This window comes from Ochotona curzoniae, unplaced genomic scaffold (genome assembly GCF_017591425.1).
Source record: "Ochotona curzoniae isolate NIBS_2020 unplaced genomic scaffold, NIBS_Ocur_1.0 scaffold_4701, whole genome shotgun sequence".
Classification (NCBI taxonomy): domain Eukaryota; kingdom Metazoa; phylum Chordata; class Mammalia; order Lagomorpha; family Ochotonidae; genus Ochotona; species Ochotona curzoniae.
The window spans coordinates 66405853-66422678 of NW_024467122.1; the positions used below are offsets into that span (position 1 = coordinate 66405853).

The following is a 16826-nucleotide window of genomic DNA, read 5'->3' on the forward strand; positions in this document are numbered from 1 at the left end:
ATTTCATTAAAAAAGATATTTCATGACAGCACATATCCCATGCAAGTCACATAGACCACAAGGTTTTACATTTAAAATAACATCTAAAATGAGTCATACAATATAGATATTCTCTTTTAAAAAATGAATGGGTTTGGCATTAAATTAATAACTAAAATCATCTTTTTAAAGATTTTTATTTTTCTCTTTATTTAGCTGAGACAGAGTTTCCATCTGTTATATTACTGCTCAAATTCAGTCAATGGCCAACTGTGAGCCAGGGTTAAACCTGAAAGGCAGGAACGCAATTCAGGTCTCCCACTTTCAGAAACTCAATCATTACTATTCCCTCCTAGAGCAGATGTAACAGAAGGCTGGAGTCAGGAGTTGGAGGCAGGAATCAACTCAGTTATTCTGATGTAGGATGCAGGCATTGTCATAAGTAAGCTAAACATTTCCCCTGAAATTAATTATTTTTTTAAAAAATTAATTTTTATTACAAAGGCAGATATACAGAGAGGAGGAGAGACAGGGAGAAAGATCTTCTGTCCAACGATTCACTCCCCAAGTGACCGCAATGGCCGGTGCTGTGCCAATCAGAAGCTAGGAGCCAGGAATCTCTTCCAGGTCTCCCACACGGGTGCAATGTCCCAAGGCTTTGGGCTGTCCTCGACTGCTTCCCCAGGCCATAAGCAGGGAGCTGGATGGGAAGTAGAGCTGCTGGGATTAGAACCAGTGCCCATATGGGATCCTGTTGTGTTCCAAGGTGAGGACTTTAACCGCTAGGCCACGCTGCCAGGCCCCTAAAATTAATTCTTAATAAATAACAGCAGAATATCACCTCTTTTAATCCCATAATTTTCACTGAGCCTTTTTCATTTTAGATTTAAATATTCATTTACCCATTAATTATACAACAGTGGAAAACAAACACTGATTTGCAATAAAACCCAAATACCAGCCAACAGAAGAGGGCATAATGTAAAGAAAACCAATGTGAGATTGTTCCCAACACTGTCACACAGCAGCCACAGCTGAGCAATTTAACATGTTTGACCTCAACATCCTTACCTATAGACCCCCATGTGTGCAGAACATGATCTCTTAGGCCTTATCAGTCTAGAATTCTATGAACCAACCACTTCTGTCACTCTTCAAGACTAGGAGACAAAGGAATTCTTACTGTGGTAATGCTCTTCCCTCTCTTTTCTCTGAGAAAAGGGCAAGCAAGCACTTTCAGGTCTCTCACAGAAGCTTCCATCATCTGTTCCAGTCTTGATGTGGACAGAGAGAGGTTACACTGGAATGAGGCTGTCAGGGCAGGGGCATCAGCCTTGGTCAGGTTGGCAACAAACACTACTTCTGGATCAGTGACCGTGGCCTTCAGAGTCATGTTGGGTCTCACAGCATCCTCTGAAGAAACAAATCAGCCAACGATAACATTTTCATGTAAATCATGTTATTCAACCAAAATCAAGTCATTTATCCAAGTGTCATGTAAATTGTGTTATTCAACCAAAATCAAGTCATTTCTCCATGTGTCATCTACTAGTTACTGAGTAAATGATTACTACTAAACAATGTTGCTGTACAAGAAAACATAATTTCATTATCTTTCCAAAGATTATCTCCATTTTGATCTGGAAAAATGATATTGTTTTAAAGTTCTTCTTGGCAGAAAGAAAGGGTATGTACATGAAGACGTATGTGGATATTATGCTAAAAAGCAGGAGCAATAAAGAGAAAACAGAAGAGGAAAACACAACAATAAGGCAACAGGGATCAGTGCTGTGGTGCAGCAAATCAAGCTGACACATGAAAAGCTGGCACTCTGTGTGAGCACTGGTTCGTGTCTTGGATGCTCTAGTTCTGATCCAGCTCCCTGTGAATAAGCCTGGCAAAGTAGCTGAAGATGACCCAGGTACTTGTACTCCTTACCTTCACAAGAGACTGGGGCAAAACTCCTGGCTTTGACCTGATGCAGCCAGGCAGTCTGGGGGATGAGCAGGAGGTAGAAGGTTTCCCTGTCTCTCTAATTGTAACTTTCAAACAAATTAAAAAAAAAATTACTTGTGATAAATATAAAACTCTCAAGCATCATTATATCATTAAAAAATAAAAGAGGAGGAAAACCGAGCCTGATAAAGTAAAAAAAAAAAAAAAAACCATTGCTGTTTTGCTTATTCTAATTTCACCCATAAGTTCACAGTTGTATCATGTCATGTATGGTATAAATATGTTCGATGTATCAGGTACATGAACACAGAGATATTATGTGAGTAAATAGTTCATAAAAACTAGTAAGTGAAAAAAAATTTTTTGACCTGGTCAGTAAATATCAGTTTGCCATTGTTGTTTTACAAAAGAAAAAACACCTGACCTTAGATAACTGTAACGTAATGCAGAAAATGACCATCTACTCGATAATCCTAAAACAGAATTATAGAGCTGAAAATAGCTCCCTCCAGCATACAGCTAAACCAGACATTTGTGATTGTCCCACCACATTTAAAGAGTGAACAGTGATGTTCAGGGGACTAATGCTGGGTCCTCCCTCATCCCATTCTCTCCTTTTCAAATGCTCTTCAATGTGCCAAAATTTAAGACACATTCCTTACATTAAAAAAAAAAAATCCTCCTTAGTCTGCTGGCCGCTGATACATATCACTACTGAGCGAGTAAATATTTTCACAGCTGAAACCAGAGCAGTTTCCCAATATGAGTTCTAAATACTTCTATATTTTTCTGCTTAAAATGTTTGTCCACCCCATGTTTTCAAATAGAACACATCTAAATCTGAAAGACTAGTTCTCTTCTTTCCTGTATGCACTTCTGTAAAGTACACTGGTGTCTACAATAGATAAATTCTGCTAACCTTTTTCCATTTTGACTTTTCCCATGGCAGTCTGTCTTCGAGGAAACTGTGTTTCTCTTGCAGCATTTTCGGGACTCTGAGGCACAGCTTTGATAAAGAAATCTGCCACGGTCATCAGAAACTCCACACTGGCACAAACGTACAGCTTGTCAAGAACAGCATCAATCTGATTGCCATTTTTGTCTTGTTGGTAACTTATTTCAATCATTGAACTATTGTTATCTTGGCCGTTCTTTTTGTCAATCATTCTGAAAACATATGTAACATTCATTATTTTATGCCTGCTGAAATAATCCAAAACATGAAAGCTTTGATATATTTCAGTATCTTTTTTTCAGTTTCTAATACAAATAGAAAACAGGACACTATTACCTGGAATCCAATCATCTAATAAGCAACCCAGAAATTGGCTCATAATTTCTAAATCAAGACTTAGGGTATTAAGCAATTATACAATATTTTATAATCACAGTGTATTATTGTACTAAACAAAACAATGACTGCTAGAGAGGAATTTTGCCAATTAACAAAACATATCAATGTGGGTACACCAAATGTCAAACGCTTCACAGAATTTTACAAAATGAAACCTCCCTGAAAGGATTCATCTCTGAATATCATCCCGTACAATTTGATTCTGGAAGTATGCACAGCAATTCAGATCAGCAAGTATTTATCAATTCTCTGCAATGACAGTTTCTACACATCTTCACGTTGCCAGCAAAACAGGCTACTGAGCAGATGGTGACCATGTGTCATCCTGGCACAGAGAACTGGAAATAACTACTGGCACACATGAAATTTGCAAACTGGAAAAAGGATTGCTTGATAGCATTCTGTTCATTAATTTGTTCTGAGAAACAGTTGTTGAGAAGTATTTCCTATTTATCCAATAGAATCCCAGCTTAAATATAAACATTACTTTTCTCAAAAAATAAAAAAATTGTGTACAAAAATTTTCTTATTATTTGCGAGTAATAAAAACATGGCTCATTAAAATTATACATTAGTCACTACAAAACAGGCAGATATAAGCTAGCTTTTCAAAAATGGGTTGATAATATAATTATACTACCTTCTATTTTGCTAAAATTTGAAATTTTGCATGCTTGTTTTAAAACAAATAGAAATGCCAGAATCCATCAATTTTGCTATAAATATACAGTGTTTTACCAAACTGTTTCAAGTACTTGACAAACAAATTAATAGAGGATTATTTACTATCACAATATTAATGATTCTGTGCCTATTTTAAACTCTCTCAACTTTTTATCTATTGCATTCTATTTAAAGCAAATAAGCCTTTGACTGTAAATTTAAAATGCTATCTCAAAAACAAATGTTTCTCAAGAACAAAGGAAATAGACAAAGTAAGACAAAGAAAAGATCTAAAATGCTAAAGCTGTATAAGTGAGCTGATTCTATATACTGGAGCTAGTCTGGAAAACCACTTTACCCATTGTATCAATTCACATGGTTAACTACTACAGCTGCTACATTCTTGTGGTTCCGTTTTTAAGACAGCACTTCATTAATAAACTTTCACTTAATCTATTCATCAGAATGTGATGGTAGTGATACTTCTCAATGCACTTCAAATCAGGAAATAAAACAAGACAGACAGACTCTCCTGGTGATTCCAGGTCTGGCAAGTGCCTGCTGGAATGGCAGGTCCAGGGTCCACCCGGAACCATGTACATCAAGTTCAGATCTGACAAACCTTGATGTTGCTCTCTCAATGCCTTCTCTGAGATCATCAAGTGTGCATGTCTGAAGTTTAACGTTGACGTTCAGTGAGCCATCCTTAAACATCTGCCCAGTGGAGGACATGAGATGTAGTCTGAGTTCACCAAGGCGGAAACTGTCATTATGAAATGAAAGTTTGGATTCCTGCAAAAGAAATCAATTATCTTTAAATATCATGTCACTTATTATATACATATATATATATTCCTTAATTCAGCCGGAAGGCAAACCAATCTCACATTTTAAGAGTTTAGATGCTAAAATAGATAAATGGAACTGAACAATGTACATTTATGAGCAGGAAAGGACTTACAGATGAATACATTTATGCATGTTGGTAAAGTTCAAAACAGGTAGGTTTAAATACATTGACATTTTAAAACATTAAAATTTGTCTGATTTACAGTTTAATACAAACAATATTCAGGAAACATTCTGCAAATTAATCAATCTTCTAACTATCTGAAGAGCTCTCTACAAAAAACACTGCAAGAAAAACCAGCATATGGTCTGGTGGTGACCTTGAAGCGTTTATATCCCAGTTGAGAAAAATGAATAGAAAAACATGGACAGGAATATCACAATGAGATACTATAAAAGATCAAATGCCTTGTGCCATACAGCAACTTCTTTATTCATCTTTACACTTTCCCACATTCAAAAAGGTTATTAGGTAATTAGGTTAAGAAAATATTCAGACCCAAAGAAGACAACTGGATCATTGCTACCTGGAAAAACTCAAAAAGGTGAGCCTTGGAGGATGACTGTGATCAGAAGTTAAGAAGGTAAAGCACAATTAACAGGGAAAGAAACCACAGGCAAGCAATAGAAGATGCTAGGAGGGCATGGGATACAAGGTATGAATAGTCCAAGAAAGAATGGTAAGGAATGAGAACAAAAGAAATTTAGGAGTGTATCAAATGCCAAACTAAAGATTTAGGCTCCTTGTTAAGAAAATATTTATTATTTTTACTCAAAAGGCAGATTTATGGAGATAAGAAGGCAGAGCTTTTATCTGTTGGTTCTCTTTCCCAAATGGCCAAGACAGCCAGTGCAGAGGCAATCTGAAGCCAAGAGTCAGGAGGACAGACCTAAGCCTTGGGATCCAGTACTCATGTGAAAGACCTGGAGGAAGCTCCCGGCTTTGGATCAGCTTAGCTCTAGCTATTGTGGCCATTTGTAGAGTGAACCAGCAGATGGAAGATGTTCCTCTCTGCCTCTCCTTCTCTCTGTAAATTTGCCTTTCCAATATAAATAAATAAATACTTTAAAAGAATCCACATCACCTTCTAATGCTATGTAGTACAGGGCATACAACTGGACCAGAATGCATTATTACTGGTATATACTGAATGGCTTTACTTTATAAAAAATAAATAATTCACGTTTCCATTTTTAACTAATAGAAATTATCTGTGACACACCTACTGATCACAACACACTGTTTCCTAATACAGTTACACAGTACACAATTTACAGCCACTGAACTTTTCTCCATAAATAGAATTCTACACAAAATAACATGAGATGTTCTTTAAGCAAAATGGAAAGTGGAAAATGACCACATAAACTTCATTTAAGAAACTCAGCTTATCAATATCTAGCACAGATAAAAGGAAAAAGAGTAACCAACAAAGAAGTTACCAGACTACTCCAAGCGTCACCTAAAAGAGTTCCAAACAAAGCTAAAGGAATGACAGAACATACATAGATTTCAAGAAAAAAAAAAACTGACAACACTCAGTGTCTAAACATAGATTCCAGGAAAAAAAAAAAACCAACAACACCCAGTTTGTCTAATTTTAGATTCCAGGAAAAAAAATAACAGTGCTCAGTGTTCAAACATGCAGAGTCAGCAAACGGGGATATAAAGAGAAATACAAGTATCTAAAATGGGGAACCAGAGGATACTGGCACATTAAATGAAATGGGGAGTCCTTTTATCTGTCCATTTTCTGCAAGATCATTTGCTGATGTCTTCCTGAACATTAAACATCACAAATTTTTCATGAAGGCAATTTATTACACAAATGAGGATTAATAATCCAAAATTCAATAATAGCAATGTATGAAAATTTTACAAAACAAAATGAATTCTAAATTAGTGTCTACATTAGCATCAGATTTAAGATACAAAATCAATGAAGTATGGATATTGTGACATGATATAGCCATTAACATATATGTGTGTTAAATATTAGTAACATAATAGTCAAAAATATTACCTGCAAGACTCCTTATTGAAAATGTCTAAAATACATCACTTAGTTCAAATAATGGTGACGCTGGGTGTTAGTTTTTTAATTCATTAATCTGTAGACCTAACGGATATCCTACTACATATCAAATTTACTCAGTAAAAACTCAATTAATGTTTATATATCAGACAACCATGAATTTTAAAATAATTATTAAAATTTAGCTCTAAATCTACAACTAAGTCACCCTTTTCAAATAGTTATATAAAATGTATATAAATAAAATATATATGCAATAAAATTCTATGTACAATCTCTCATATAAAACTGTATTAGCAGTGGATCATAACAGATTTTATTTCCAATGTCACTTATGAAGAAATAAAATCTTAAGAGCTTTTCTCCATTTTAACAATATTAGGAACACTTGGCAAAGTAACAACAGAGGGTAGAACAAGCATATATTCTGTAGGGCAAACAGAATTCTAATTTTATAATGAATAGTCACATCACCAAAAAAAGTCAATGTTTTAAAACTGAATATCTCAAGCTAAAGGCTTGTTTTTAACTTCAGAAGTTTATTACATACCTGGTTGATATCATTGTTGTAAAGGATAATGGAAAGAGACTCAAAGTGAAAGTCAAATTGAAGAGTAACAGTCTGGTCCATAGAAAGCTTTAAGTCGGCCAAGTCTTCTTGCTCTAAAAATTCCAACAGAGATACAAAAGTAAAGCTTTTTAAAAAGGTATATTCATATAGGATTTTAACTCTGTGATAATTTTATTATAAATTTATAACATGCATCTAGGGTTATCTAAATGATACACTGAAATAGAAATGACAATGATTATTTCTTATATATTTAGTACGCGCAGGACAAGTGGCAGAGACAGACTATTCATATATTCTTAAAAATAGGGAGTCTTTGCAGACTCAGAACAGTAACAGAAGTGTCTCAAAAAGTGAGGATAACCCTTACAGAGTTTTTTATAATTGGCTAGGCATTTTCAAATAACTAATCATAAACTTTCCTTAGCAGATTATGATAGTGGAAGCCCAGAAGACAAATATTTTCTCCCAGATTAGACACATAATAAAAAAGCTTCTGCTAAACTAGCAAAATTCTCAGTATCTTTAGCTACCTTTTATACCAATACATTATCTTTATTGTGGGCCTGGGTGCTTTTTAGACAGCACAGATGCGGACAGCCAGGCGATGTGACTCTCCAGAGGAGGGGAGGCCCTGGGCAGCCCTGGCACCAGTGGTGCCAGGCAAAGTTATCAGGCCACCTGGCAGCACACTCTGGGGAACTGGTGGTGTGGACTGACATTTGGTCTGAAACACAGCACAGGTGGAAACAAGCAAGGACCTGAGGATTCATGTCCAGGTGAGGAACAACTTCTGAGGGTATTCCATGGACAAGGCCACTGTACTTGCAGGCCTAGACCAAAGAACCCACCACTTGAGAGTCAAAACAGGGAATGGGAAATGTGAGGCTTGTCCATGACACTAACCAGCATGTGAGTGAATTACATCTTGGAACAGAATCTTTGGGGGAGTATGTGGGCTCACCCATGTGGCATAGCAATCTCTGTTGGCACACACAAGATCTGTGGCTGGGATAAAGCCTGATTAGGGAGATAATGGGACACCCTGGTTGGGTTGGGACTCCTGCTGGTGAGCGTGTGAGTCAGAATGGGGGTAGCTGCCTGGAATGGACAAGGCTGTAGTCTCTTCCAGCATGCATGGGGACTGGGTCTGGGAAGCAACAGACTGGGCTACACTCCAGCACCCACTGGTACTCATGAAAGCCAGGGCGGGTATAGAACATGCTGGGCCAAGCCTTGTCTCCCATTGAACTACAATGATGGATGTTTCTGGGTGTAGTCCAGGTGTGGCTGGGCTGCAACTCCCAACATTAAGCACCCACTGGATTAGGTACGGGCCAGTTGAGCAAGGAAACTATTCCTGCTAGAATAAGAGATGGACAAAGTCAACCTTGGCCAATGACCCACTGGTGTGCGCAAGATGTTTCACAAGTGGTGATCTGACAGAGGAGGGGTAATTCCTTTGTAAGGATTCAGTTCCTGCAAGTGAGCACAAGAGCCAAAGCAAGGAGTAGCCCAAACCAGACGAGGCTACATTACCTGCCAACATACAGGTTGGTCAGGTCAGGATGGCAGGACAGGTTGGGCCATTCATAACATCCACTGGCAGATCTGAAGACCAGGACTGGGTACAAGAGAGGCTGCATCCAGCTAGTTCACACCAAGGCTGGGACAGATGCCAGGCTGGAATGGGATAGGCTATAGCACCAACCAGCAAAAGCTGGAACTGCAGCAGGCTGTACCAAGCCAGGCTGAAGCACCCACTGGTTGATGCTGAGGTAAGGCAAGCCATGCCATTTTTGGGGTGGTGCAGCCACAGTGAGCATCAGGGACGGGGGTCTGGATAGGCCCAGGTTGCCTGGCTCGGGGCCTTGGGCCTACCTGTGCAGTGGGTGCCAGGTCCGTGAGCCCCAGGGTAGGGGGTGGGTAGTGGGGTCCAGATTGCCTGACTCGGGTCCTTGGGCCCACATGCAGTGCCAGGGGATGGGCATCTGGTGGGACCTAAGTTCCTGGCCTGGGCCCTTGAGCCTGCCTGTACAGTGGGCACAAGTCTATAACTCCCAGGGTTAGGGGTCAGAGGTCTGGATCACCAGACCTGGGTCCTTGGGCCTACCTGTGTGGTAGGTGTTGGGTGGTCTGTGAGTTTCAGGGGTAGGGGGGGGTCAAGCAGATTCTGGTTCACCTGGCCCAGGTCTTTGGTCCCACCTGCATGGTGGACGCTGGGTCCATGAGCCCCAGGGATGGGGTGTCTGGTGGGGCCCAGGTCACCTGGTTCTCCTCAGTCACAGGAAAAGACGGAGGAGTACTGGATGGCTGGCCCAGATCCACACAGATGATATAGCAGCCCATTGGGGCCTTCAAAAGATATGTTCCCCTAGCAGAGGAATGAGAACAGAACTGATTGGACAACTACACTAGCCCGATGAAGACACAATCTGGGTGAGTGGAGACTTTAAAGTAGACTATGTCACATCAGGACTCTGACTTGATATTAGGTGGCCATTCCCTATCCCCGGGTACTGGGGTGGTTGGGAGGCTGGGTGTGGCTTCTCCCCTTGTCTGCTCCCCTTCCTTCAGATACAGGAAAAAGAAATGAGAAACTTGGAAACAGTGATCATTCCCACTTTTCCATGACCCTTAATCCTTTCCACCCTGATCAATTATGTAAACATTCACTATAATAAAAATTTTTAAAAAGAAAAAGGATGAATAAATATTCATAGGCAAATTAAGCAAAGCTCACACATGGTAAGGGGAGGCTGAAATTTTGAGGTTAAAGAAATTTCAAGAAGTGATTTAGTCTTTTCTCTCATCTGAAGAGAGGGTAGGTAGAAAAGGCCTTGCTTTCTAACCTTTTGAGACTGATTCCATACTTTGGTCATTCCATAGGAAAGCATAGTCTTACAAGTTACTAGGAAAAGCCAACACTGTATAACTTTAACTATATAAGGCTTTTCCAAGTTCAAAAAGCATAGGTATTTTCCATTGATCTGCCTAAAAATAATTTATAGCCCCATAGGTATCATCTTTTCAGCTTCCATCTAAAGTTACAAATTTTCCCAAGTATCAAATTAACTCCATATGGAATACCTGACACATATACAGACAAAATATAATCATGACTCAACATGAGACTTCTAATCAGACCAAGCACATCTACTGTAGTGCATCCATATCTGTATATCCACATCTACTAACAATGGACCACTGACCTAGCATCTGTCCACAAGCTGACATGGGCCACCTACCTAGCATCTGTCCACAAGCTGACTCGGGCCACCGACCTAGCATCTATCCACACCTACTAACAATAGGCCACTAACCTAGCATCTGTCCACAAGCTGACATGGGCCACTGACCTAGCACCTGTCTACAAGTTGGCACCAACTCCACCTGAAGACAAGGTGCTGGCTTCTTCAAGCTCACATTCCTGTCTACATCAGGCAGAAACTACCTTTCACACTGATTTAGTCATCTGTGTGATTTCAAAACACAGAGAGTAACAGTGGAAGTCCTACTGTACCCTATTCTTTACTAACAGGCAGTTTTACTAGTTGATGGTTTCAGAGCATTATAAGTGTGAAACATTTATTTTAAGAGCACTGGATATTTATCTCTCATTAGTCAATGAAAATATTAACCTATTTTCAGATCAAAAAGATCATATGATACTCATATGAGTGACAATCATTAAGTGATAAGATTTCAATCTTATATCTCATACTTTAAAAAGAAAAATTTTGTTTTAGAAATGGTCTAATTTAACAGTTTCATTCCTTCTAAAAGCTTCCATTTTAGTAACTTGAAAAATCCTCCCATGTGTCTGATTACATGATGTTTCAATAAAGCCACATGAGTGCAGTGGTTTCTACAAAGAGTATTTTCCTTTCTCTTGGCTCAGCCAACTATGTATGATGATAGTAAGGTCCTTTTCTCTCAGTTACATTATGACGTTACTACATTGTATAGCAAGTTTGCATTTTCTTTCAAGACATATCACCCTGAGCATGTGAACTCAGAAAATGCAACTTAGGGAACAGAAGGGCGAAAAAGCATCATGTAGGCTGCACTACCTGACCCTTGGCCTGTGACAGACACTGGGCAGACCTTCCCCGGGCAGTCAATAGGCAGCCCATTAAGCCTAGCAAACTTTCCACAGTACACAGCAGAATAATAGCTCAGCTCATACAACTTATGCTGGGCAGCTAAAAGCATTAACTAAAATTATCACACTGAGGCCAGCATTCTGCCATAGCAGACTCATGACCAATTGGTTCCACCGTTAATCCAGCTTCCTACTAATAGCCTGGGAAAGCACTGGAATATAGCAGAAGTATTTGGGCCTCTCCTACCCATGCTGGAGACCCAGATAAAATTTCTAGCTCCTGGCTTCAGCCTGGTTCTGCCTTATTGTGGCCATCTGCAGGATAAACCAGCCAATGAAGGATGTCTCTCTCTCTCTCTGTCTCTTTCCAACTCTCCCTCTCTCTGACTTCTAAATAAATAAATAAATGTTTTTACAACAATGACATTAGGCAGTTGGCTTTGTGGTGTGGCAGTTTAAGTCACCGCCTGCAGCCAGTTCAAGTCTCAGAAGCTTCACTTCTGATCCAGCTTTCTGCTAATGTGCCTAGGAAAGCAGCAGAGGCCCGCCAAGTACATGGACACTGCATCCCTATGGGAGGATGCTGAAAAACCTCTTGGCTCCTGGCTTTGGCCTAACCCAGTCCCAGTTGTTGAAGCTATTTGGGAAAGGCAGCAGATAAGACCTCTTTGTGCCTTATTATCTCTGTTTTTCAAATAAGATAATATTAAGAAAAATCTTCACCACTTTATACCCTTGAGGTGGTCGGATCCACTCAGAACTTCTTTCTTCACTCGTACAGCCTCCTGGGAAGAATGAGTAGGACTGGGCTCTGGAGAAGCTTCTCCAAGATTTTCCAGCAAAATTTTCATTAAAATTGTTAAGTCATCTTCACTGAGTGAAACCTAGGAAATATCAAAAATGTGTTGCTAACAACATAAAGCCATAAAAATGCAAAACAACAGATCTATCTCTCAATTTGTTTCTCTAAATTAACTATTTGCTAATTTATTTTTAAAACAGAGAATGTTGAGACCACAAATATCAGGAGAAAGTTCCTTCACCTTTTCTTAGAGGCATGCCTCCTGTGTATAACACACTATTGCCTCCAGCACTTCAGGTCCCTTCTGCCTCATCTGTTACCAGCCACCCTGTTCTCACAGCTGCAAATCTCTTTTCCCTCTCCTTCTCTCCCCACTTCCTTTTCACCCAGTACTAGTACCTTCCTCTATGCCACTCAGGAACAGTGCTCTGCAGTCTCCAGTGGCTATCAGAAAGTAACATACATGTGGGTGTGCAGCTCTTACTCCCAAGTATTAACATGCATAAAATATGTGTTGATTGTATCAAAAATAGTATCTCTTGGAATAAAACACATGTTACTAAACAATTATTTCCTGTTCATCTCTCTTCTTTATACAAGTGGACATGAAGCAAAAAGAAAGCAGAAAATGAAAAAAGAAAAACAGAAGTTCCACCACTTTCAAGCTGCACTGCTGTCCAAGTTTCTCAGCCTCCATAACTTAAGTTTGAGTCTTTCAGACAGGACTAATATCATCCATACAGGTGGCTATAGAACAATGCAAACCAACTAAAACAAACAAAACTGCTCCTGGGCTGTTTCACTCTGTAAACCTAGTATTTTCTTTGGCTCTTCCTATCCTTCTATTGCATGAGCTTGTGTGATGCCAGCTAGATTCCCATGACCATGTCTGATTATAAATCTAAATGAAAATAAGGAGATTTATTTAGTTTAAAATAATAATCAGGCATTTCTTGTTCATTTCAAACCATAGCACTCAGATAACAGGTATAAGTGTAACATCTCAGAAATATCTATTAATCCATCTCATTTTTTTCATTTTTATGTTTGAGATACACCTATTCTGTTTCAAATAGTTTTAGTTTATTCGCTTTATATGCTTTACAATGCTCATGTGTGAATATATCCATTTCAAGCACATTCTCCTACTGATAGACATTCAGATTTTACTTTTGCTTTCAACAAACCCATAACCACACAGTCTTCAGAAGAGCATCAAATTAGTCTTAGGATTGAATCTCTTAGTGATAAGGGAGAAATTAAGAAACAGCATGCAGTACTAGAGTAGGGACTTCTCCATGAAAACTCCCAACAGATACAATTCAGTAACTGTTTCCAAAATAATAAATCTACTATTGCAAATACAGATACAGCATTCATTTTCACAAGTAGCTTCAATGTAATTTCTTCCCTAGTAGAACTCTTCTTTGCTTCTTCCTGGTTTATCTTAGAATAATCAGAGAAATAAACACCTTATCAGCTATTACATTTTTATTTGCTTTACACACACTGTTTGCTTCATCTGTCCCTCCCTGATTCCAACCTCTGCTGTTTGACTCTAACAGTTTCACTACAGCAACACAGAACCACAGAATCACTTCAATTCCAAAAACTGACTTCACCAGTCTCACTTCCTCTTGTGAGCTCATACATTACCTGCTAAACACACTGTCACTGCTGCCAAACATAAACAAGTGCCCGTTCAAAATGATGCTCATTTCTCTAATTAAAAGATTGCCAGGCCAGCACTGTGGCATAGTCAGGGAAGCCACTCTCTGCGAGGGCAGCATTCCATATGAGCACCATGTGAGTCCTGGCTACTCTACTTCCAATCCAGCACTATGCTGATGGCCCAAGAAAGCAGCCAAAGATGGTCCAAGTGCTCTAGTTCCTGCAACGCACGTGGGAGACCTGGAAGAAGCACCTGACCATTACAACTATCTGGGAAGTGAACCAGCAGATGCAAGATCAAGGTTCTTTCAGTGTGTATTCGAACATTACTCAGTATTCTCTTTCAGTTTAACTGTGTAAAGACTTGAACAGAATCTTCCAAAGTGAAGACCATTTTGGTAGACTACAATACGTTAATCTCAGTGTTCTTGTTGTTTCTAATATCTTATTACAATGAGGTTATAAAAAGCATGCAAAATAAGCATTTGCAGTTAACTAGGTATTCCTTTTTAATGTAGTATTATTTCTGACAATATACTGTGACCAAAATAAAAAATCTATATAGCAATTTTCAAATATTTAATGCTATAAACTTACCTGCATTGGTTTTAGCCTTCCTTTTACCTCCATACCTGGAATTTGCATAAACCATGTTGCAGATAAATTTCGTTGTACAGACAAAAACATGTTTGCAGGTTTTAAAATTTCAACGTCATGTTGTGACAAGTCATTTTGCAAAATAGTCCTAAAACACACACACACACACACACACACACACACACACACACACACAGAGGAAGAGGCATGGAACACAGATGTGAATAATGTTCATTTTGGTGCAAAAATTTTTTTTTACATCCAGATTTTCATAATATACATTTCTGTAAACCTTCTGATGACCACTCATATGTATAGATTTCAAAATAACTTTGCATCAAAATAAACTCATTTTTCAATTCTATATTTCATTAACTTGTTGAAGTGCCTTCACATACATATGTAACCTATAATATCTATATTTTAATCTGTACTGTAAATGAGGTGTATTTTCATGTTGTGTAACAATTTCCACATAGCTATTTCCTAAGCATCTACTGGCATCACAATTTTTCAGAACTTACTTGTTTTTCCCAAATCAGCCTGAATCAGTTTAAGCAGGTTCATATATAGTGTAATAAAGTCTGTACAACATTGAATCAAAGGCACAATTTTGAGAAAGTATTACTATTACATTATTTATTTACACAAAAACAGTATAGTATACTTGACTGATTTTCCTAGGGCACAAGCAGGGAGCTGGATACAAAGTGGGGCTGCCAGGATTAGAACCAGTGCTCAAATGGGATCCCAGTGCTTGCTAGGCAAGGACTTTGGCCACAAGGCTACCACACGGAGCCCAGTAATACATTTTTAATTTTTCTCTTTAACCATAACTGTTTCCTTTTTTTTTTTTTGTAAATATGGGAAAACGTTTTAAATATCCAAGATTTAACATCAATTTTCATTTACAGGCCGTGTCTCACTGGGGACTTTCATTGAATTGTCTAAGGGACCATTTAACCCAAATGAGAAAGGATTGAAGTAGTACTTATTTGATTTTGTATGTTGGCATATAAGCTAAAAACAACTGTATCAGATGATTAATTTAGATTTACTAAGCTTTCTCCTTGTATTTGGAAAAGGGTCAATAATATATACGGGATCAAGTATATAATGAGTTGCCATATCTTCCAATTTTAAGAGAATGTAGCATTTATTTGTGTAACACAAAGCAGTCAAGGACGGCACAAAGCCTTGGGATCCTGCACCCATGTGTGAGACCCGGAAGAGGCTCCTGGCTCCTGGCTTTGGTTTGGCTCAGCTGCAGCTGTTGTGGCTGCTTGGGAAGTAAATCAACGGATGGGGGATCCTCTACTATGTCTCTCCTGCTCTCTGTATATCTGATTGTTCAATGAAAATAAATCTTTCAAAAAAATGCATTACTGAATAAACTATAATTTTATAACAACAGGTTATTTTAAAGAATAGCAAAAATCACACTATAAATTTAACAAGACAAAATGAGGTATGCTGTTACTAATTACTGACCAAAAACCAATAGTCAAAACTTACATAAAAAGGGTAAAGAATGGAAATCACAAATCACTGCAGTAATTCAACACAGGCAGGAATCCTACAACACATGATTATTAGACTGTATATTTATACCTGGAAAGCTTCAACTGAGAGAGCTGGATGTTCATCTTATCAATAACTGGGGGAAGAGAATAATGTTCCACAGGAATCAAGCTAAAGCTGTTTTCAACTTTGATTAAACCCAGATCTGCGATAACAGCATTAGGCGACACTGAAGACTGAGGAATAATAATAACTGGTGCTTTCAAGTTGATGTCCATTAAAAGGCGGAAACTCTTCTGAGCCAAGTCTTTCATGCTGGAAGCAGCTCTTTCTGCAGCCTGGGCTGTGGCTGTACTCAAAGCTTCTTTGGCAGTTTGGAAATTGTTGAGGAAATTCTGTTGGAAGACACTGTTATTTTTAAAACGTCCTCAAAAAGGCACAAATTTTTAAAAGAAAAAAATTTCCTTAAAGTATTTACTTTAAAAAGAAAAGCTACATAAAAGTGGTAATATAAAAGAATTGTTATTTTTAATTGTATGTGTGTATGTATATATACACACACACAGAGTAGAGCCTACATACAAACATTCCAAGATACTCCCTGCAGCTACCTCTGGAAGAGTTAACTTTAATATTCTTTATTTCAGAATTATTTGATACTTATAAAAAATTTTTCTAGCAATTCTTTTCTAAATCTCATGTTTATTTTTTATTTATTTTTA

At 38.3% G+C, this 16826-nt stretch overlaps 1 protein-coding gene across 3 annotated transcripts in view; it reads right to left on the reverse strand.

Annotated features, from left to right (window-relative positions):
- Positions 1-16826, reverse strand: part of VPS13C (vacuolar protein sorting 13 homolog C) — a 171484-nt gene that overhangs the window by 54308 nt on the left and 100350 nt on the right. For all 3 annotated transcript variants that reach the window (XM_040969557.1, XM_040969556.1, XM_040969558.1), the window contains 7 exons: positions 16195-16499; positions 14584-14731; positions 12247-12397; positions 7388-7500; positions 4575-4744; positions 2855-3102; positions 1163-1392 (listed from right to left, as the gene is read on the reverse strand). In XM_040969557.1, coding sequence (XP_040825491.1) covers positions 1163-1392; positions 2855-3102; positions 4575-4744; positions 7388-7500; positions 12247-12397; positions 14584-14731; positions 16195-16499 — 1365 coding nt within the window. The remainder of the gene's footprint in view (positions 1-1162; positions 1393-2854; positions 3103-4574; positions 4745-7387; positions 7501-12246; positions 12398-14583; positions 14732-16194; positions 16500-16826) is intronic.